At 38.3% G+C, this 23,984-nt stretch overlaps 1 protein-coding gene across 1 annotated transcript in view; it reads right to left on the bottom strand.

The window, feature by feature from the left end:
- Window positions 1–23,856, bottom strand: part of Copg2 (coat protein complex I subunit gamma 2) — a 121,343-nt gene extending 97,487 nt beyond the window's left edge. The window contains exons 1-5 of the mRNA XM_085683889.2: window positions 23,734–23,856; window positions 22,614–22,666; window positions 21,923–22,003; window positions 18,407–18,478; window positions 12,333–12,412 (exon numbers count right to left, since the gene is read on the bottom strand). Of these exons, the coding sequence (XP_085540015.1) occupies window positions 12,333–12,412; window positions 18,407–18,478; window positions 21,923–22,003; window positions 22,614–22,666; window positions 23,734–23,770 (323 nt within the window). The 5' untranslated portion in view covers window positions 23,771–23,856. The remainder of the gene's footprint in view (window positions 1–12,332; window positions 12,413–18,406; window positions 18,479–21,922; window positions 22,004–22,613; window positions 22,667–23,733) is intronic.
- Between the last annotated feature and the right edge of the window lie 128 nt (window positions 23,857–23,984).

A 23,984-nucleotide genomic window follows, 5' to 3' on the forward strand; every position in this document is an offset into this window, starting at 1 on the left:
CTGGTTCTGAGCTCAAAATACACGCTCTTACACAACATGGACCATCATACCAACAGTGTCAACAAAGCTGCCTCAAAAACACTGGCTCAGATTGAGAAGATTGTGGGTTATGAACTGCAGTACTTTTCCTGTACAAATAAAATTTCTGCTTTTATAAAACATAATTTATGGAAAAGCAAAAATTTTTGATACTCTTCTATCATAATTCTGTAGCATGTCAGCATCAAATTACCACATCTCTGGATTGTATTAAATTAGAATGTTTTATTTTTAAAACTGCTCTTTGAAATGATTAATTAAATTTCATAAAAAATTGTCAAATGAATTTCAGACTGAAACTATACAGTCCAAAATGGCTCCAAACACACTTTCTTCTGCCATTCTGTACTACACATCTGTGCAAAGCAACGTTCTCAGAACTGAAAATTATAAAATAAAATCAACTCTAAAATCACTGAAGATGTTCTACATCCTATAGTATGAAATATTCAGCTAAAATTTAATTCCTTAGTAAAAATATCATTAGTATAAAAATTTGTTCATTTTTAATAAATGGTAAAATAATGTGCATAACAAAATTGCTTTACAATATATTTCTTTATATTACCAGAATATAAAAATGCTCTTGATGCAGTTTTGATTTCCACTGTCCTAATGCCTGGAGATACCTAGCTGTTTATCACATACTTATTGACCATTTGTACTTCTTTTGAGAAATGTCTTATCATTTGCCCTTCTCTGGTCGAATTTGATTTTTTTTCTGTTATGTTTTCTGACCTGTATATATTCTAACACTAATTCACGTCAGATGTTATTTGCAGAACTTTCCTACCACCCTACAGATTGCCTCTTAATTCTATTGCCTTCTTGCTGTGAAGAGGCTTATTGAATTTAACATAGTCCTGCTTCTCAGTTCTTGCTTTTTTTCTGGGGTACCAGAGTGCTATTTGGGAAATCATTGCCCATATAAATGTTTTCTTCTAGTAGTTTCAAAGTTTAGGATGTCCTACTAAAATTTTTTAATATAATTTTAGCTTATTTTTATATAAAGAAGGTCTAATTTTCCCAGTACCAGTTATCAAAGAAGCTGTCTTTTCCCCAAACAAGATTGATGAGGGATGTCCTTCTGTATAATGCTTTTTATTATTGGCTAATGAATAAAGCTGTTTTGGCCAATGGCTTAGCAGAGTAAAATCAGGCAGAAAATAGTGAGAGTAGGTGGAGCCAGGGAGACGCCATGTAGCTGCCACTGGAATCTTACCAGTAGGCCACATCCTCGTAGTGATGCACAGATTAATAGAAATGGGTTAACTTAAGAAATAAGAGCTAGCTAGGAATATGCCTAAACTATTGGCCAAACAGTGTTTAATTAATAATAGTTTTGTGTGATTATTCAGGTCTGGGCGACAGGGAAATAAACAAGCAGTCTCTATTTACACAAGCCTTCAGCATTTTTTCCAAGAGTCATTTAGATACAGATGTGTGAATTGATTTCTGGGTCTTGTGTGTATCTATATTTATGCTGGTATCATACTGTTTGTTACTACTGTAACACTGGAATATATTCTGAAATCAGGTACTGTAGATAACTCCATCATGGTTCTTTATGCTCAGTATGCTTTGGCTATTGTCTTCTTAGTCCACTATTCTACTGTTGTGACACCATGACCAAGGTTTAGTCCATTATCATCACGACAAGAAACATGGCAGTACACAGGCAGGCACTGGAGCAGTGGCTAAGAGTGAGGCTCTAGGCTTGGCATGGGCTTTTTGAAACCTCAAAGACCAAGCCCAGTGACACATTTCCTCCAACAAGGGCACACCTCCCAATCCTTTTAATCCTCTCAAACAGTGCTACTCTCTGGTGACTAAGCATTCAAATATATGAGCCTATGGGGGCCATGCTTATTTAAATCACCATAGCTATTAAAGATCTTTTTGTATCCATGTGAATTTAAGATTGTTTTCTAGTTCTGTGAAGCATGCTATTGGTCATTCAGCTGAGAATTAATATTGAATCTGGAGATCACTTTTTGTACCCTGCACATTTTAAACATATCACAATACTTTGAATTCTATTAGAAGACTGAGGGATGTTGATGTTTTAGTTAGAAAGGAATTAACTCAGTTCCAGATCCCACCTGTCCTATGCATGTTGACTTCAAAGTTAGTTCATATTTCAAAACCTTTGTCATGTCGTTTCACATCTGTGCTGCCCTGAAAAAGCACTCAGATCTTTCCAGATCTTCCAGAACCTTCCAATCTCCTGAATATCGTTTTTGTCAATGTCTCTAGCTATCAAAGACCTCTCTTATCCGTTCTCTTAACCAGAAACATGAGGTTACTCAGTTTTAGTTCCTGTGCTATTGCCCAATTTTACATAACGAGACTCACTTTCAGAACAAGGAATACTAAACAAAAAGTTGTTAATAAGAAGAAGAAGAAGTAGATTTTTCTCCCTACTTATCATGTACTAGGAACCCCCCTTCCCAGGAACAGCTTTTTTCTCAAGGTTTACGTGTCTATAATACCAGTTACATACCATAGTACAAGTTTTCCATTACTGGGGCTGGCCTTAGGGAAAAACTAAAGGGGGAAAAAAAGCAACAAGAATTCTTTCCTGTGCTCAGGAAAATACAGGTTCTCCACTGGCCCCTCTTCTTCAAATTTGTTGAGCACAAAGAGGAAGACTTCTCCCTGGAGCCCCATTTGGTACAGAGTCCTAAATTCAGCTTGCTATTGTTTTATCGTTCATTTATTAAATAATGCTATAATTTCCTTTCTGGAGGCCTCAGTAGTTTACATTTTTACTGAAGGTTGTGTTGTACTGCTGGGAAAGACAGACTACAGTGTCTTTACTTCATCTTGGCTGGAATTAAAAGTCCCTGACCTTCATTTCTAGTCATTGTTGTTTAGTAGGTTTGGGAGAAGATGTTTTATGATGTGGCCTCATTTTAATACCTGTCTTCAAGAGCTGCTATAATTTCATTTAAAAAGAGAATAAATGTTAATTCAAACAATCGGGCTTACAAGCAAGGTAGTATTGCAAATACAAAGGGAAGCAGACACAGACAGGTTTCTCAACACCCATTAAATCACGCCTTTCATACCTGTGATTGTGTGAAATAATCCTCAGGTTTCCAATGCCCTTGCTTAAAGCAGAAAAGCCGACAATGCTGCGTTCACCTTCTTCAACATGCCTACACTGAATTTCTACAAATGGAAGACACTACTCCAGGTTTAACAGGACAAGCAATGTAGGATATGGCTCTTGCTCTCAAGATGTAAAACAACACACTAAATACTAGAACATGCCTACAAAACAGTGCTTCTGGAACAAATGAAACTGGTAAACTGTCAAGGAGAGGGGAAATCAATACACAAAAGACTAAGTGTCTGAGCTATGTAGAAAGGAAACAGGACAATTCTCAGGATGAAAAGAAACATGTAAAAAGATACAGATATCAAACAGCATTGGGAGTTTGGCCAACAGAACTGCACTGACATGAACTCCTAGGATTCAAGTGTTCCTCTGGCCCAGGCAGGCGATGAGTAAGCACTTCTGAACACAAACTGGGAGAGATGGGAGATCATTTAGGACTATAAAGTTCCTCACAGTCAAAGACAGCAGAACTTCAATATCAGCTGGAAATTCATTTTTTGATTTTGCAATGAAAAAGTTGCTGAAGACCTCTGAAAGAAGAATTTCAACACAGAAAAGACTGAGCATGTCCCACACAGTCACTCCTCAAACTAATCATCCAGTGACAACAGAGTCATTCAATCAGAAAACTGGCTCAGGTTTGTAAGCTTCTTATTAAGTAAATGGAAAGACTTCACTTTCATAAAACTATTTTCACCCCCAACTAAAATCCATATATCAACTCTACAATTCAAAATTTAACATGATTACAAACTCTACAACACATTTATTTCTTCATAAATCACAAATTATGAACTACTGATCTTATTCACCAAGACTAGCGATGTTAACTTACCCCAAATTGAAACCCATCCTGTATCACTTTTCTTCCTCATTGCTATAACCACATGCTTTACAGAAACCAACAACATTTATTTCAGCTCATGGTTTCAGTGGGTTCTGCCCACATGAAGCAGAGCAGCTGAAGTCATGATGAGCCAGGAAGCAAAGGATGGGAAATGACAGCATTCTGTTGACCTCCCCCATTCTATAGGCCTCCAGCCTATACTGGGGAACCACACATTCCAGGTGGTTATTCCTTCCTCAGAAAACAAATTTATAGACATATCCAAAGTTGTGCCTCACCAATCTTCCATGTGATTCTAAAGCTACTCAGATCAGCAATGAAGATTTAGCACCACCCTTGCCACAGATATACTACTCCCAAGGTTCAAGTGAAGGACCATTCTTCAGAACTCAATTCCAGAATCCTAAGCATTCTTTACTTGTGGACTTACATACAGAAGAGTATCACCAGACGTTAATCTATGTGACCAACTTTAGCCATTAACAAAATCTCTTTAAGTTACTCTTCAATTGAGTTGTACTATAAACCAAAACAATTAAGTGTTCAGTCAAATGTGATATGCATGTAACCACCAAAAATAAATTATTAAACATCTGCACGTCCATAGAAAGCTCCCCATGCTCATTTCTAGGCAATTTCCTCCAAGCCACCAGACTTGTAGCTTCTATCAACACAATGAGTTTGAGCTGTCCTTAAGATCTATAAAAGTAGAACCACCCAGGATGTATTCTTTGTATCTTTTTGATATTGTTCCAATAGGAAGTTTTAGAGGTTTATTTATACTATTGTTTAAATCAGCAATTTGTTCTTTTTGATAGCTGTGCAGCAGACCACTGCATGAGTATATCACATTGTATTTACCCATTCTTCTATACTTAGCACTTTGGGTTATCTCTAGTCCAGACCTATTACAAATAAAGTTGCTACAGAATTCTTATGCAGTTTTGTATGTACGCATATGTTTTCACTTTCTGTAGGTAAATATCTAGACACGTTACTGGTCACATGGTTAGTACACATTTAACTCTACAGGAACTGTTTTCTAAATAGTTATAGTTCTGTTATAGTGCATGAAAGTTTCAGTTGTTCTATCTACTCCGTACTAGAGCAAAAGTTTGTTGTTTTGTTGTTCTTGTTTTTATATTGCTAGGTTACTTTATGCTATGGTATAATAGCTTATTAAGATTTTAGTTTGCACTTCCCTGATAAATAACAGTTCCATGTACCTATTATTAATTCATATATATTCTATTATGAAGTACCTGCCTTCAGGTTTTCTTGCCCTCTTAACACAGCTGTCTATGTGTACAGAATGGACACCTGCACCAATTTGTTTTCTATTCTTACTGTAACAAATTACCACAATTAGAGGCTTAACAGCACACATTTATAATCTTACAGTTCTGTAGAACTGAAGTCCAGCATAGTACTCAGTAGGCCAAAAACTATTGTGCCATGAAAGCTGCATCCATTTCATCCCAAGACCTCCCCAGACTGTAGTATCAAGGAGATACAGTATCAACATACTATAGTATCAAGTCAGTCTAAAATCTCATCTAAATTTCACTGATTCAAAAATCTCAATCTTATTGTCAAAATCATCAAATTAGATTTGGGTGAGATCTTTGTCATTCCTGGTGCAAGAATCCTCCCCATCTCTGAACCTGTGACAAAAGTAAAATGTAAGAATGCCACAGTGTAACAATTACAGATGTGCCCATTTAAAAACAGAGAAAATGGAAAGATAAAAGTCACTGGCCCTGTAAAGGCTAGTGCAAATTATCAACTTGACAAAATCTGGAATCACCTGAAAAGGGGACCTTTGGGCATATCTATGGGGGATTATTTTGGACCTGCCCCCTGTGGATGGCACCATTCCCCAGGCAAGGGATCCTGGACTGAATAGGAGTGGAAAAAGCAAGCTGAATGCTAAGTGTTCATTTGTTCATTGTTCTTTTCTTCTCCAACTGTGGACATGAAGTCACTAGCTCCCTCAGACTCCTACTGCTGTGACTTTCCGGCCCTGATGAACTGTAACCTGGAACTTTGAACTTTAAAAATATGTGACCTGTTCTTTCAAGTTTTTGCCGCTTTGACTTCCTAATAAAAATGGAATTGTAAACCAAATAAACCTTTTATCCCTTAGGTTGTTTTGTCAGGGTATTTTATCACAGCAACAGGAAAAGACACTAAGACAGCCCTAAACAACTTTAGAATCTAGCTGGGCAAAGTGCTTAAGCAGCAACCTAAGTAGTTCCCAGTGGCCTTCTTTAGGCCTCACTTCTGCTCACACAGTCAGCTGCCTAACATGTACTCACAGCCGAGTAGGAGGATTAGCCTATTTCTATGTGCCGAAGTCTGAGGTTGAAAACTTCTTTCACTTTGTCCTCTCTGTGTCCCTTCAGGTTCAAGACAGTAGCATTTCTGCTGGTATAGTATGCTCAAGTACCTTGTGGATCTACCATCAGTACAGAGGCTCAACCACAGATCTTGCTTTAATAATCTCATCTCTATTTCCAGCTTCTGCTTTGCTGGTAAGGACTCACTGTTGACCTCTTTAGCGTTCAAACTGAACACTCTGACCTTTTGATCTCATATTTAGCACCGACTCCTTTCATTGTTTCTCTATAGCACACTTTCATGACAATGATTCTCTCAGTCTTTTGTTTGTTTTTCGAGACAGGGTTTCTCTGTGAAACAGTCCTGGCTATCTTGAAATTCAGTATGTAGACCAGGTTGGCAGGTATCCTCCTGCCTCTGCCTCCTGAGTGCTGGGATTAAAGGCATGCACCACCACGGCCAGGTGACTCAGTTTTAGCACCCTATGCCCTTTAGGCAGAGAATTTCCAAAATTAGCAAGTCCTAACTGTTTAGTGATTTGTGTTATTTTGTTGTTATTTCTTTGGTTTTGATGTGGCTGTTGCTTTTGAGACAGACTCTCACGCTGTAGACAGAAGTTTCTATCCTGCCTGGTCCTGCAGTCATTCAGTTCCAACAAAACAGAGGCTTATATTAATTATAAACTGGTTGGTCTATTAGCTCAGGCTTATTATTAATTAGATCGTACAACTTAAATTAACTCATAATTCTTATCTATGTTTGACCATGTGGCTTGGTACCCTACTCAGGGAGACATTCTCATCTTGCTTCCTCTACATCTGGTTAGAGACTGCAGACTGAGCCTTTCCCCTTCCCAGAATTCTCCTAGTCTGGTCATCCTGCCTATACTTCCTGCCTGGCTACTGGCCAATCAGCGTTTTATTAAACCAATACAAGTGACAAATCTTTACAGGGCACAAAAGCATTATTCCACAGCATCATGTAGCTTAGACTGGCCTCAAACTTGCTAGGTTGCCAAAAATACCTTGAATTCCTGATTTTCCTGCCTCTACTTCCCAAGTCTTAACTAAAGAAAACTTGGTTCAATTTACTTTTCAAATTTTTCTAAACACATAAAAAGAAATCAGAATGCATCTTCAACACTTTGCTTGGAAATCTCATCAGTTAAAATCTAAGTTTATTTCTTGTAAGTCATGCTTCTCACATAATCACAGAATCTATTTTTGCTAAGCTTCCTGCCACTATAACAAAAAGATTTCCCTTCCTACATCTTCATTTTCCTCTGGATCCTCACTATAGGCATCACTAATGCCTGTTTCCACTAATGATCTATTCACAGTGATTTGGATATTCTTTAAGGTGATTTTTTTTTCCTGCTCCTTTAACTTCTAAGTCTTGCACAGTGACTAAAGCTTACATTTCCACTAACATTCTACGGCAGCGGTTCTCAACCTTCCTGATGCTGCAACCCTTTAATACAGTTCTTAATGTTGTGGTGACCCCCAACCATAAAATTACTTTGTTACTTCTTAACTGTAATTTTGCTACTGTTATGAACTGCGATGTAAATATCTGTGTTTTAGGTGGCCCTGTAAAAGGGTTGTTCAATTCTCAAAGGAGGTGATCTATTGGTTGAAAACCACTAGTCTAGGGTTTTCCTAACATCTCCTTAAGGTTCCAAAGCTACTTTCAGATTTTCTGTTATAGTAGCACCCCATATTCAAGTATAAAATCTGTATTATTTTTCTATTCTATCGTTGCTGTAACAATGTACCACAAAGTTAGGGAGTTAGAGTAACATTCACTTTATGTTATAGTTAGTTTACAGTTAATGAGTTGGTATCCAAAACAGGTCTCACTGGAAAATCAAGATTTTTGGAGGCCTATATTATAAAAGCCATAGGGGTTAGATGAGTTTGCATATGACCTTTAAAAGTCCAGGAGCTGGAAGCTTATTGTTCGGATTGGCAGTATAGATGTGGTGGAACCTGTAACAGATGGGACCTAGTAGAAGGTACTTAAGTCATTGGGGACGCTGCCCTCAGAAGTGGTTATTAAAATCACTGAGAGCATAGTTAGTCCGGCAAGATCAGGTTGTTATTTAAAAAAAAAAAATAGAAATACCGGCTTCCTGCATTCCTCTGACTTCTAGTCTCACCACCTGACCTCTTTTATATACACTCCTGCCATTATGATGTTTGGTTATATTATAATCCATGGAGCCCCCAGCAGAGGTCAAAGAGATAGACCTACTCAACTGTTGTGATCTGAACAAGAAATGTTCTCCATAGGTTCATGTATTGAAACAGTTGGTCCCCAGCTGGTGCTGTTTAGGAAAGTTGTAGAGCCTTTAGGAAGTGAAGCCTCACCAAAGGAAGCGGGTCACTGAAGGTAGTAGCCTTTGAGACCTTATAGCCTGGTCCATCTTCTATTTACTCTCAGACTCTTGTGGATGTGGATGACCAGCCAGCCCCCTACTCCTGCACCACACCTTCCCTGCCTGCAGCCATGTCTTCCCACCATGATAGACTGGAACTCTAAGTCAAAACAACCCTTTCTTCCTAAACTGCTCTTGTCCAAGAATTTAACACAACAACAGAAAAAAACAAAGATACCAATCTTGAACTTTTAGCCACAACTCAACAAATCTCCCTACTTGTTAAAGAACCCAGCTCCAGGCATTGTTTCAGCAATAAACAAGTAAAGATGGATGACTCCATTTCCTCATCTGTCTCACTTCAGAGGTCACCCATGCTCATGACTCACAGCCCTTTCCTCCTGTTTTTAAATCTTTAGCAGCATCTCTCCAGCGTTTGCATCATCAAATCTCTTTACTGACACTCTTCTTCTGCTTCCCACTTGCATTTGAACTCAGAGATCTGTCTGCCTCTACCTCCTGAGTGCTGGGATTAAAACTGTGTGCCACCACCACCTGGCACCCCCTTGTATTTTTATAAAAATATGTTTTTATTATTTGTGTGTGTGTGTATGTGTGTGTGTGTGTGAGAGAGAGAGACAGAGAGACAGAGAGAGCGAGAGAGAGAGAGAGAGAGAGGAGAGAGAGAGAGAGAGAGAGAGAGAGAAGGAGGCCAGAAGAGGGCCTCCTCCTAGTTCCCTAGAGTGAGAGTTACAGGTGGCAAGCTGCCCAATATTGGTGCTGAGTATCAAACCTGGGCCACCTGAAGAAGCAGCAAACACTCTTTACTGCTGAGCCACCTCTCTAGCCCTCTACTTCCATTTTTAAGAATGCTTACCTTTTAAAGGACCACACGAATAAACCAGAATACTCCTATCAACTTTAACCGTCCTTTACCATAGAATATAACATATTCTCAGGTCCTGGGAATTTGGACATGGGCATCTTTAGAAGACCATTATCTGGCCTACCATACACACTAATCACATATATTATTAAAAAATAAACCAGAATTATATCTAAGAAGGCTCAGAGAAAAGCATTAACCACTAAAAGGAAACAAACAATATAGTTATTTTATCTTTAATTTTTCAAGTATTTAGTGAATTAAAAAAAAATAACTGAAGGGTTTCTGTTTGTTTGTCACAGACACTATTAGTTGATCAATTCAACACTAATTTTCAACCCCCCTTCTTCCTTGCCTGCCCCTAAGTACTTGGACAATAAAGCTAAATACTTATTTCCTGGCCTCCTAAGAAGAGTCATATAATATAGATGTGCCAAATGAAATCTAAAGACTGCTCAGGAAATGTTACTGTATTCCTGCTAAAAGAGGCAGATGGTGCTGGCGTCCCTTGGCCCCTTCCCAGTGGCTCTTCTGCTTGAACATGGAATACTGCCAGTAATTCAAGCATCTACTTTGCCATGATGGAGTACATCCAAAAGAATCCAAGTGATACTAGTCCTGCCACTATCAAATGGTTGCAGCAACACCAGCTAGTCTGTGCCTCCAGACTTACAGTTACATGAGAGAAAATACATTTTCTTCTTAAGTTACTTTTTACATCTGCCTTTCGAACATTTCCAATTGAAAGCTTTAATTGAAATTGTATTCAATATATTGACTTGTATTCAAAATGTATGAAAACTATATTCAGTTAAATGAGTTATAATTAATCACTAAAGATGCAACTATATTTAAGTAACATTGCATATTTTACTATAAATTATACAGATTCATTCTAAGATATTTAGAAATTACCAAACATTTAAATAAAATATTAACCACAATTCCAAGCAGCTAACGATAAATTACTATTACTACATTATTGTATTCACCAACACCTACCATGTTGCACACATATATACACCATTACTACATCTGTGTTCACCACCATGTTACACACATATATACACTATTACTACATTTCTGTGTTCACCATGTTACACACATATATACACTACTATTACTACATCTGTGTTCACCACGTTACACACGTATATACACTACTATTACTACATCTCTGTTCACCACCATGTTGCACACGTACATACACTATTACTACATCTCTGTTTACCACCATGTTGGACATGTATATACACTACTATTACTACATTTCTGTGTTCACCACCATGTTATACACGTATATACACTACTATTACTACATCTGTGTTCACCACGTTACACACGTATATACACTATTACTACATCTCTGTTCACCACCATGCTACACACGTATATACACCATTACTACATCTCTCTGTTCACTACCATGTTACTCACACACATATACAATATTTCAAAGTCAGACTATACAGAGTACCCACCTCCATTCAGCATTATGTTTATTAAAGAATTTTTCATATTCTTAAAGATTTTTCAAAAATAATTCTAAAAGCTTGAAATATTTCCTAATGTAAGTATTACACATGGCTAATGAACTAATTTTAACAATGACAGACACATAGCAGATGAGTAATTCAGAAAGTGGTCCTACCGAGGACGAAGTTTTCCAGTCCTAAGTGCTTCCTAGCTTTCTAGCTCTACCCTGGGTGCCGGAGCACCAGTCTTCGTAGATGAGGGTAATGATACGCCTTTGCTCTTTTGCTGATCTGATAAGTGAGTATTTTCTACCTCGTTCTTAAATGTTTAATTTACTTATTTTGGTTACTGGTGACAGTGACTACAGATATTTAGATCTTTATAGTGGTTATTTTGTAAACTATCCCTCAGTATTTTTTAAGAATAATTTATATGTAAGATAATAACCTTTTGATATTATTTGTTGTAATCATTAATACCTTATTTAAGTAAGCAGTTACTTTTCAGATTTGCCTATATTTATTTTTATGAGCTTAAAAGGTATTTTTATGCCTGGTGTGGTGATGTATGCCTTCAATCCCAGCACTTGAGAGAGGAAGAGACAGGTGAATCTCTGTGAGTTCAAGGCTAGCCTGGTCTACAAAAAAAGTTCCAAGATAGCCAGGCCTGTTGTTCAGAGAAACCCTGCCTTCTCGAAAAACCAAAAAAAAAAAAAAAAAGACAGAAATTTTATTTTATGTGTATGAGTGTCTGTCTGCAGGTATGTATATATATCACATGTGTACCCAACATCCATAGGGACCATAAGAAGGTGCTGAATCCCTAGTAACTAGAGTTACAGATGGTTATGAGTCACAGTATGAGTGTTAGGAACTGAACTCAAGTTCCTAATCGCTCAAGCCATCTCTCCATCCCAATTTTTACAGACTTAAAAACTAACCCACAGCTTATTATCAGTACCCTTTGTAACCCTCTTAGCAGATAGGCATGATTTTTATATGGCAACTGCGTTTTAGAAAAGAAGGGTTTAAGATAGAACATTCTTGCAAATTCTTATTGGCAGTTAAAAGAAACATCCAAACAAGAGAATAACAAATATTGTATGTAAAAATTGCAATTTGGAAAAGAATGATTTAAGATAGGCTATTCCTATAAATTCTTACCGGCAGTGGAAAGCAAGAAAACAGCAGATACTCCGTTAGTGCGCAAGGACTTGATCCCAGACTCTGGACTAGTCACATACCTGCTTGTGACGATGATCACATCCTCAGAGATGGTGGCCATTTCTTTAATGGTCAGGTAGCACATTCTCCTCAACGTTTGCTGAAATGTATTTATAGATTATAGCAGGTTATTTGTAAGAAAACTTTTTAGTTATTTTAAGTAAGACTTTAAGTATATTAAGAGCTATTCATGGGCCAGCAAGATAGCTCAGAGGGTAAAGGTGCTTCCTACCAAGTTTGATAGCTTGATTTAATCCCTAAAACCCAAATATTGAAAACAGAGAACCAACTCCCACAAGTTATCTACTGACACACACATGAATAAAAACATTAAAAAAAAATAAGGGAGATAGCCTTCAAAATATCCAAAAATACCATTTAAAATTATATGGATATTTTTTTAAAAAACTCAAAATACTATTATTTCTTAAGCAAAAACACTTGGTGCATTGATACCTGAGAAAACATGAAAGCAAAGCCTTAAAAAATCAATTACTTGGCTGAGCAAAGTATCCCTCCATAGAAAACAGGGGGGCGGGGGAAGCAGCGGGTTTGGTCCTGCCTCAAGTGATACAACAAGACTTTGTTGACTCCACATGAGGAGTGGATGGGGGATGAGGTATTGAGAGAAAGGGAGGGAGAGGGAACTAAGATGGATTGGTGTGTAAAATAAAAGATTGCTTTAAAAAAAAAATCCATTCCTTGCTGGGAGGCAGAGGCAGGTGAAAACTATGAGGAACTGGTCTACAAAGCAAGTTCCAGGAGAGCCAAGGCTATTATGCAGAGAAACCCTGCCTTGCAAAACTACACACACACACACAAATCAATTACTCTTCTACAGAGACATAACTGTTTTAAAGTGATAAAGACTTGTCTCAGAAAATGTATTATTAAGATTCCTAAGAAATGTGTATGCAAGGGCTGGAGAGATAGCTCAGTGGTTAAGAACACTGGCTGTTCTTCTAGAGGTCCTGAATTCAATTCCCAGCACCCACATGGTGGCTCACAACCATCTATAATGAGATCTGGTGACCTCTTATGGTATATACGCATACATGCAGACAGAACACTATATAAGAGTTTCTCTGTAGCTTTGGAGCCTGTCTTGGAACTTGCTCTGTAGACCAGGCTGCCCTCCAACAACAGAGATCCGCCTGCCTCTGCCTCCCAAGTGCTAGGATTAAAGGCATGTGCCACCACTGCCCAGCATAAATAAATAAATCTTAGAAAGAGAGAGGGGGGGGAAGAAATATGTATGTAGACATAGACATAATGCTAATTCTGTTTTCCCCTCCATACCAATGTTTCTCCTAAAATGACTCATTGCTGGATAATCAACTTCCATTTTAAATTATCAAAGTTTCCAGATGGATACCAGGATCCAAAGTGAGACAGTAACAATAACAATTTTCAGCCCAGCCCAGCACAGCCCAGCTCTCCTCAGCTGCATCTCTGATTTACTTGTAGACCCCAGGCTCCTTTAATCTGCCCAGCCTCCTAAGTATGTACCTTCAGTGTCTTATAAATATAGAAACTCACCATCAGACTCAGTTCCAGAGCCTAAGCTATAGTAAAAATTTAGTTGACACCACTGAGCTCAATAAGAGAAGAAGAAAATGAAGATTCTCAGTGTGATTTAGCACAATGAAGGAAGGGAAGGAGGGAGAAGAGGAAAGAGAAAGGAAGGGAAAGGAGGGGAAGGGAAAGGAAGGGAGGGGAGGGAAGGGGAGGGGAGGGAAGGGAGTAAGCAGGTAAGCATACAACAAATTAAAGTCACACAAACACAAAGCTAACAACAAAAAAATGGTAAATAGAAATCAAAATTTCAGAACTAAAACAAATTCCATTCTACATAAAAGACCTAGTATAAAATGCAAATGAAAACTGGATTAGCCAAAGTAGAAGAAAAAAAACAGGTGCTCAAGTTAGCAGACATAAGGCAAATGGAAATTAGATTCAGACACACCTCATGGCCCCCAAGATGCCAAAACTTCTAAAAACTAGCACTGCGAAGTGTTGGCCTAAGTAAGCTTTTAGCCAGCAAAACACATTATGTAGATAAATACACAGAAATGTTAAGCACAATATGAATCAAAGTTTATTTTTAAAAATAATATTTCACAGTATAAGAACAATTTCTATGTAATATGTATGATACAACATGCATCTAGATTATATGTACTATTATAACTCAATAACAAAAGCACAACATTTTTTAAATGGATAAAGGATTTGGTGATTTTTTAAAAAAAACTTAGTTCTCTGAAAATTTCACATATTATATTTTAATCCTACTCACTCTCCAACTCCTCCCAGCTCAACTCCCCCACCCCTTCCCTATTTGTCCAACTTTGTGTCCTTTTCTAGATTTTTTAAACTTAGCAAGTCCAGCTTATGTTTAGGGAAACATCTGAAGAGACATTTATCCAAAAAGACATAAATCGTCAATAATCACATGAAAAGACTGACCCCAAAATTTTACTATGTAACTATGGACAAAATACAGAGAAATTCCCAGGTCAGGAGTCCTGGCAACGAAAACAAAACTCATACTCATGAAGCATAAACCTGGAATCTCACTGAATGCGAAATAGTATATAAAGAATGGGTTCTAAAAAATATATTCTGCAGGTACAAGTAAGGAAAACTATTGCAGATAGTAATTCAGACATATAGCAAGGAATAAAGAGTAGGAAGGAAAAAAGTATTTAAGATAAATTTAAATGAAGGAACAAAACATAAAAAGATATGTTTCTAAATATATATAAATACATTTAGAAATATATATAAACATGTCTGTTAACATATTCATAGAGATGGTAAGAGTGTCTAAGACTCTCGAATTTCCCACAAGCAGAGAAAAGATTCAAATGAGTATTAGATTTTGATAAGTTCATGAAGCAATTTAGGGTAACTGTAAAAAACTCTGAAAATATTATCTAGTATGTAACTGGTGTTCTTCACTTTGCTGCATTTTTTTCCTTCTTCAGTTCTATTTCAGATTGTTTCTATCCCTGTCTTCAAGTACACTGATTTCTCTCCTCACTTTTATCCTTCCTAAAAATTTAAACTTTTTTGGCTTTCCCAACTCTACCTGCCCTTCCTGATGCCTGTAACCTGCCTCTGGGCAGCTAACTGGTGCAATCCCAGGGTGCATCTTGTTTTCTTCCCTTCTTCAAATCACAGTCCTTGCAAGCTGGACATACTATCTGAAAACTGAAACTGGGTATGTTTTGTTTGGGTCTCTCATATTTATGGTAGCAAAGTAAATTCAGCCCTTTACACAGCTGGAAACAAAACAGAAATGTGGTTCTGAACATCAAAACAGAGTAATTTATACAAAATAACTCTTTATTTCTTTTCCTACCCCTTTCTTATTCTTTCACCACTGATTTCTAACCCTGCTGCGCATAGTTAAAACTACGACTAAGGAACATAGTCTGTTTGCTTTTGTTCCTTTAAAATTACTTATCTGCTTTTATTTCAAGTCTATAGCAAAGTTCTGTAAACACGTGTCCTTTATTTATGTATAAAGTTAGAAAAATCTATGTGTTTTTCTCTTTTATTGCTCTCATTATCTTGCTTCAGTCTTTCAATGGGTCTCACACTGTGACACAGGCTAGACTTGAACTCACTAGGCAGTCAAAAATGGCCCTAAACTTCTGGTCCTCCTGCCTCTACCTGCCAAGTGATTATATACGTACACCATCATGCCTGGTTTAGGAGGGGCTGGAGATCAAACCCAGGGCTTCATGCATTCAGGTCAAGCAGTTTACCAACTAACCAATATCCTCAGCTCACTCTATTTTCCCCCAACTATTTTAGAAAAGAAAAACTAATAAGAAAAACGATGAACCAAAAAGCTTGTTCCATGAAGATATTTATAAGATATAAACATCTAGATAAAACTCTGAGGAATACAAGATGTAATTGTAATTGACCCATATCAAAATGACAGATATCATTACAGATTCTACATTATATAAAAAAAGGATTATGAACAATTCTATTTTCCACACACACCCCCCCACACACAGTCAAATTTCTCTGACTCTTCATCAGAAAAAAATCCGTATCATTTCAATCTTCTTCCATAAATGTTCCTATCCTTCTCTTTTATTCCCCTAAGGATGGCCCTGTAACTTTCTGAACGGTGGCTGTTTTCTTTCTCACGCTCTCCACAAAGAAGCTACTCTTCACTACCTCATCAGCTCCTGACACCGCCTCCTTTCGGTGCACCTTCTACCCTAAGTACGGTGACTCATGTTCACTGTCACAGCCTCTCTCAGTGACAGCCTCTACTCTTGGCTCCAAAAACCAAGATGTTCATTCTATCATCATTTATAACCCCTTAATCCTATAACTATTTGCTGACCCCATCTGGCCTAACACCAGGTATCTGACTGCAAAATCAGAGCCACATATTGCCTGACTTTTCTAACAGCAATGTTTGGGCCCTATTCCAATAACTTGAAATGCCTACTTTTCTAGTCTAATTCCTGAAGGAAATGCCTAATCCCATAACACTCACAGTGGCTCTGTTTCTTTGATTAAACTCTGAATTGTTGGTACAGGAAGTGATTAAAGGGAAGCATGTCCTGAATGTTGGAACTTGAAACTGCTTCTGTTTGAACTGAAGATAACAATGATCCTGTTTCTAGGGAATCAGAGAATGTAAGTAGCCAATAGCATGAAATAGCATAAATATTTAAATTATTTATGTAAAGATGTATAGAAAGCAACATTTTGGGTAAATAAGAAAAGGTTGCCGGAGTACACTTTAATAAAAAATAAGTTCTTAAAAACTAAGACGTTGAAAGTAATTTGTTTAGGGGGCTAATAAAGATGATTCAGCAGGTAAAAACACTTGCTACCAATACTGAAGACCTGAGTTCAACCACCAGGACCTTCATGATGAAAGGAGAGAACTGAGTCTTGCAAGTTGTCCTCTTACATCTACATACACATCACACACATGCATGCACGCACATACATACATACATACTCACACACACACACACAAATTTTTCTTAAAAGAAAATGATGAGCATGACAGGTTTAAATGGACAGCTGAAAGTCTGAAGAAGAGAGCCTCTCTGCTTGTGTGTGTGTGTGTGCATATATATATCATATATATATCCTACTGCTATATAACAGGAAGTCTTTTGCCATGACCACGTGGCCACAAAACTGGTAAAGCATATCCTGCAGTAAGTTTAATTACAGAACAAACTGAAGTCATACAACTGGAGAACTTGATTGGCAAGGAAGAGGATCTGAAAGTGAGGTGGAGACAAATGGACAGATTCTGACAAAGGTACCTGAAACCTCAAATTCTGCCAAGCATCTTTTGTCAATATAAGTAATCTTTAATCTGAGGGGACTGTTCTCCCTCTGTCTGAGCATATATAAGGCCTCCCCTAGTATAACTGTCTTACAGGGGTCTGTTGATTTTCCTGAAGAACAACTCCTAAAATCATTATCAAGACATATGGGTAGACACAAATTCACAGGGGTCCTGGGAATTAGACACAAAATGTAGCCTATGCTGGTATATAATATGTATGAAAAGAATTTGGCAAATATATGCTAACAGAAAGCTAAGAAATATGTACCCCAGAATCCTACTCTCTGTGTTTTTCCTGTATTAAACCTGGGCATAGAAGAACTGTGCCACATTCAGAAAACAGAAGGGAAGCAGCAGCAATTACACTCTAAGCATTGAAGGGATCTAGGGTAATGAGACACAGCTACAGAGGTGCTGGCAGGCTTTCTGTATCCCCACTCCAAACCCAGCTCTTTTCAACTGCCAGCCCTGCTACCCAGGCCCACAAAAAACCTGACTAGAAACCAATAGATGTGGACCTGTAGGTATCAACTTTTTCTCTAATGGCTTCAGGAACACTTTTATACTATACAGTTTAATTCTTCCACATTTACATATTGCTTAAAAAAGCATTTGTAAGTTTTATAAATATAAATGGTTTTAAAGTAATTTTAAACATTTCAAACAACCCTCTTTAATTAGGAACACTCTAGTTCCTGGGGGAAAATAAATAAATGTTTTCATCATAAAATAATAAAACAGACTTACATCATTAGATTGGAACAAGCGGGTCATCGCAAAGAAGGCTTCCGTAGCTTCCACAGTTCCAAAGGGCTCACCCTAAGGAAAATTTAAAACAATTTTTAAAACTAAAAAATATAGACATTAAGGATTTGCTCTTTACTTCTCAAGAAATCATTTTTTAATTCAGGAGGAGGTCTCTTTATAAGCATTCTTGGCAATTGTTCTGCTTTCAATTTAGAAATCTGCAGGGGAGAAAACTCCCCTCATGACCATTTAGAGACTTGTTATTTAAAATAATTAGAAATAGCACACCACAGTTCTGGAATTGTAGTCTCTACATTTTTAACAGAAACTGCTTCTATTTCCCTCACAGATTTACAAGGAGGCAAAACATGATAGGAAGTAGAATTTCCAATCAGCATTGTATAAGGTCAAACAACCTAAAAGCAGGGATTACACCTTGTAAAATTCCACACTCTAATGCCTGGCACATGCCCAATACGGGACAGGTATATCACATTTATAAAACTGTAAGGATTGCTTATAAGAAATCTCAGAAAATATGGCAAGACAGGATCCAAACCAAAAGAGAAGGATCTAGATTCACCTCCTTTTTATGTTTCATAGTGCTATAGAGCCCAAGACACTGGTCCAAATTCTTAGAAGCATGATTTGGATCTTACAGTTTTTAATGTGAGTAAAAGATTATTTAGAGATCTTCTCAAAATACAGTCTCCTTCAGTGAAGTCTTGAGGGACTATGACATTTTTCACTTGGTACAAGCTCCCAGACATGCCAATGCTACTGATCTGGCAGCTCAGCTGGACAACTTAATTCACTACTTTTCAAAACATTTCACAGACTTCCCCAAATATTAACATTTTAACACTTAACCTCTTTCATTAGAAGTGCTCCTATATAACACACTGGGCTCAATTTGTTTTCAGAGTTCAGATTTTACATAAAATACAAGTAGTCTTACATCCATTGCCATCGGTTTAAGAATTTTCATTAAGAAATGTCTCAAGTTTAGGATGAAAGACAAGTATAAAAAGTTATAAATTTAAATTTACAACTATTTAAATCAGTATCCAATTGCTCATCAGCGTGGAAGAAAACTTTCTCACTGTGAAACTTAACAAATACCCAAAAGTCCGTGGGATTCCTCAGTCATATTAGAAAAGTCGTTACTACTTTTTGACTTACAACTCAGAGTATTTGGCTCTGTCAACACTAGTAGAAATTCTGAAGGCTTTTTTTTTCCTCATAATGTTCTACCAAGAACCAGGGAAAGAGATAAAATGAATGCTCCCAAACCTGTTTTCATGACCAAGCTTATGCTCAATGACCTGATCAAGATAATTGTCTCAACATGAGTTGTTGCTCCAAGAAAGAGATATTGACTTCAGCTTTGACTACTCCAAATTCTGCTAATACAATGGAATTAGCCACTTTGGACATAATACAACATATGTGGTACAAAGTGAAGTCAAGCTGATTTTGGCTTAAATGTTCCTAATACGCTGCCATAGTAGGATTATGCTGCTCATGAACAGATGTCTTTTTAAAATTATATGCTTATTTCTCAGTTGTCATCTGCAGACAACAAAATTTGGTTAAATCTTTAGATTAGGTTTTTAGTTTTAAAACAATATGATAAAAATGTTCTTTTAGAGGCTGATGAGATGGCTCAGTGGATAAAGACACTTGTCACCAAGCCTGATGATTTGAGTTCAATCCTCAACCTCTACATGGTAGAGAGAACTGACCTCCACATGCACTTTCTGCAAGCACATACAAAGTTAATAAGTAACTGTAAAAAATAAAAGTTTTTCCTAGAATTTAAGTTGGTAAGTATAACCCATTTAGCATTACATATAAATATCATAGGTATGCAATGTCCATAGGTTTGTATGTAAATACCTACAGAGATATATATTGTCTATAAAATATTTTCTAAGGTTTTAAATGTCTGTGAGATTATATTTACAGTTTGAGGCAGAATAAAAAAAGAGAATTAACAGCAGTAATAGAATACAGAATTAAAAAAAATATTTTTTGGCTTTGCCTACTATAACACAGTACATAAGATATAGCAGGCATGCAATAAAACTTACTAAGTTACAAATGGGAAATATTTCTGAGTAAAAACTATGTGCCTAGCACTATTATAATAGTTTACATCTACTATTTTATTTAACTATAATGTTTAAAAAACTGGTATTATCAGCCAGGTGTAGTACGCTGCACACCCTTATAGTCCCAGCACTCAGGAGGCAGAAGCAGGCAGATCTCTGTGAATTCAAGGACAGTCTGGTCTACAAAATTAGTTCCAGAAAAGCCAGGGCTATCACACAGAGAAACTATGGGGGAAGGGGAGTATTATAATCCTCACTTAAAACAGAGTAGTAAGGCACATAATGGTTAACTTACTTGTTCAAAATCATATTGGCAGTATTAGTGTAATAAGATACTAATATGAGACCTGAACATTGAGACAAAAACTTTAACATAGCACTATTATGCCAAATAAATAAGCAAACAAACATTTGAAATCTGCCTGACTTACTTTACAGTGTCCTGGAACTAGCTCTTATAAGAGACCAGGCTGGCCTCAAACTCACAGAGATCTGCCTGCCTCTGCCTCCTGAGTGCTGAGATTAAAGGTGTGTGCCACCAACCTCCCGGCTGACTTTACACTGTATTTTCAAAGGATCTCAAATCTCAAAATACATGTCAACTGATCTGGAGAGTTGCTTCAGCAGTCAAGAGCACTTGTTGCTCTTACAGAGGGCCCAGGTTTGATTTCCAGCACCGATGTGGTAACTCTGTAACTCTAGTCTCAGGGGACCAGATGCCCTCTTCTGACCTCCATGAATACCAGGCACACATATGGTGCATAAACATACATGCAGGTAAAACATTCATACACATAAAAAAATTAAATTGAAAACAAATTGAAAAGTTAAAAATAATTACACGTAACAAGTATGTTCTAAGTACTATTTGTTGAATCCAAATCAATATATCTATTGAAATGTACATGTTTAGTACTCACTCATAGGTGGTTTTTAAACATAAAGCAAAGAAAGCCAGCCTACAAATCACAATCCTAGAGAACTTAGAAAACAATGTGGACACTAAGAGAGACTTACATAGATATAATCTACATGGGAAGTAGAAAGTAGAAAAAGACAAGTCCTCCTGAGTAAATTGGGAGCATGGGGACCTTGGGGGAGGATTGAAGGGGTAAGGGGAGAGGCAGGGATGGGAGCAGAGAAAAATGTAGAGCTCAATAAATATCAATAAAATAAAAAAAGAAATGTACATGTTTAGCTGGCTTAATACCTCATGAATTTAAGAAATATAGTCCTTATATTAAAGAGTTTTTACACATTATTGTTCTAAACAAACATTGTGGATTTTCAAATTTCATAATTTTTAAAAAAAACAATTCTACTTTTCAGTAAGTACTTCACTATGGGTCACGTGTTTCTGTCCTAACATACAAATCTAAGGAAGTCAGTCAGAACAGTTTACCTGGTTGAGCAAGTACAGAATCTTTGTCAAAATATGCAAGCATCTTCTTGGATTGATGGGGGTTTCATTGAATATGCGTGCCTACAGAAATATGCAAAACAGTATGCTGTAGTGTATTTTCTATCAGAGAGGACACGGCAAATCACCTTTAATAACATTACCAACATGTTAGTACACTATTCAAATGTCAGTTGTCTATGCTCTCAAGTTATGATGGTATACAATAAATTACTGAATATGACCCGAACTTTCCTATCTATACTTTCTTATTCCCTTGGGTTGACTACTTCAACTTTAAAGACTTTACCAGAACCTCTGTCTGCATATGAACATCAAGAGCTTAATATCTATAAAGTCTTCCAATAACCTTGCACTTACCACTATTTCTTCTAGTATTTCATTAGAATCCCCCAGAACAACAGTCTGCATGTCTATATATTTCTATAGTTCTAGACCGTCCTTTTCCCTAATCTATCCTCTGCACCTGGTAACACTCCATTACTTTTAATATATAAATGTAAACTGAATTTCTTTCTTTGATCAAATATAGGGAAGAGTGATCTTTAGCCTGTCACATGGTTCTACGCTCCTTCATTCTCATTTGGGGTGTCCTGATTTTAGTACCTCAGAATTTCGTTGCCCATCTATCTCAAACAGAATTGACAAGAGACTGAATACATCCATGCCATACCTCCTGCAAGACAGCACTCTTCTCCAAATGCTGGAAAGGATTGGAACCACTACCTATAGCATAAGAAAAAGAGAAGGTCTTCAGTAGCTGTCCTACAAAGACTTTTCTAGACAAGGATATTGCATGCTTGGAAGATCTCACCGAAACAGGATGATCCCTCGGAAGTCACAAGGACAACTATTACTAATATGCAAATAAGTTAGATGAAGTAATTTGGATTCTGGTACAAATTCTATCATTGTCATAGCTGAGAGCTTGGACTTCTCTGGATATAGGAACCCTGTCCAAAATGAGTGCCTTCATTCCCTGCTTCCCCCTTCCCCGTTCCCATGGATGTCAACAAATGTGTCGTTTCCACCACCACCAAGAGTAATGAGATGACAGGACACTATGGATTTCCCTAAAAGCAAGCCCTATTTTATGTGTTTCACACATTTACTGAAGCAGAAAGGAACAGTTTCGCAGAGAATCACAAATGTAAAGAGGCCATGCAGGATGAGGCCATGAAGGTCCACTAACCCAACCTTCCACCACACTTGTGAGAGCAGCTACCACTGAAGAGCTGAAGATTTTTTTTTTTTTTTTTTGAAGAGGCTTGGCATCTTCCCCACTTGCACTGCACCAAGGACAGGTATCAACACGCAAGTCACTTCTGGATGCCTGCGCATTCAATAGGCTGTGTCCCACCGGGCAGTCTTAACCCCTGGGAACAGGAGAATCAAGGCCCTTCAGAGTCCATAAACACGCAACCCTGGCCCGGTCGACCCCAGCCCCAAAAACAAGGGGTGCTCGCCCTGGGGCCTAACCCCACCAGCAACCCCAGGCAACCGAGACATGCGCGCGCACTTCCTCGCCCCCCGACAGGGCCCCGCGGAGGGCTGGCTAAGAGGGGCTCGGCCGGGGGGCGGGCGCGGGGGGCGGGGACGCGCCGGGGCGGAGCCGCCAAGCGCTCAAGGCGACACCCGGGCCAGGAGCGCGCGGCCCGAGGGGAGGCCCCGGCGCCGGGGGAGGGGCTTCGGGCAGACCCCGCCGCTGCGGCCAGTCCCCGAAGCAGGTGGCTGCAGGCGAGGGAAAGGGGACCCCTGCGCTTGAGGGTGGGCGTCCGGAGTGCCGCGCGTACCAGACTCCTCGTCCTTCTTGTCGAATTTTTTAATCATCTTGGACGGCTTCCCAGCGCCCAGACCCACCGCAACCGTCTCAGGCGCCGCAGCCCGCGAGCGGAAGACGCTGCAGGAAGGCCGGCCCCGTGTTCTCACACCGGTTGGACCGGCGGGCCGTCACTCGGGGCCAAGGCCCGCCCCCCTCGGGCGGTCGTGGCCGCCCTCGCCCCCTAGGGACGCAGGCACGCCCTCCGCTCCGCCCACTGCCGCA

This window comes from Myodes glareolus, chromosome 25, assembly GCF_982192425.1.
Source record: "Myodes glareolus chromosome 25, mMyoGla1.1, whole genome shotgun sequence".
Classification (NCBI taxonomy): domain Eukaryota; kingdom Metazoa; phylum Chordata; class Mammalia; order Rodentia; family Cricetidae; genus Myodes; species Myodes glareolus.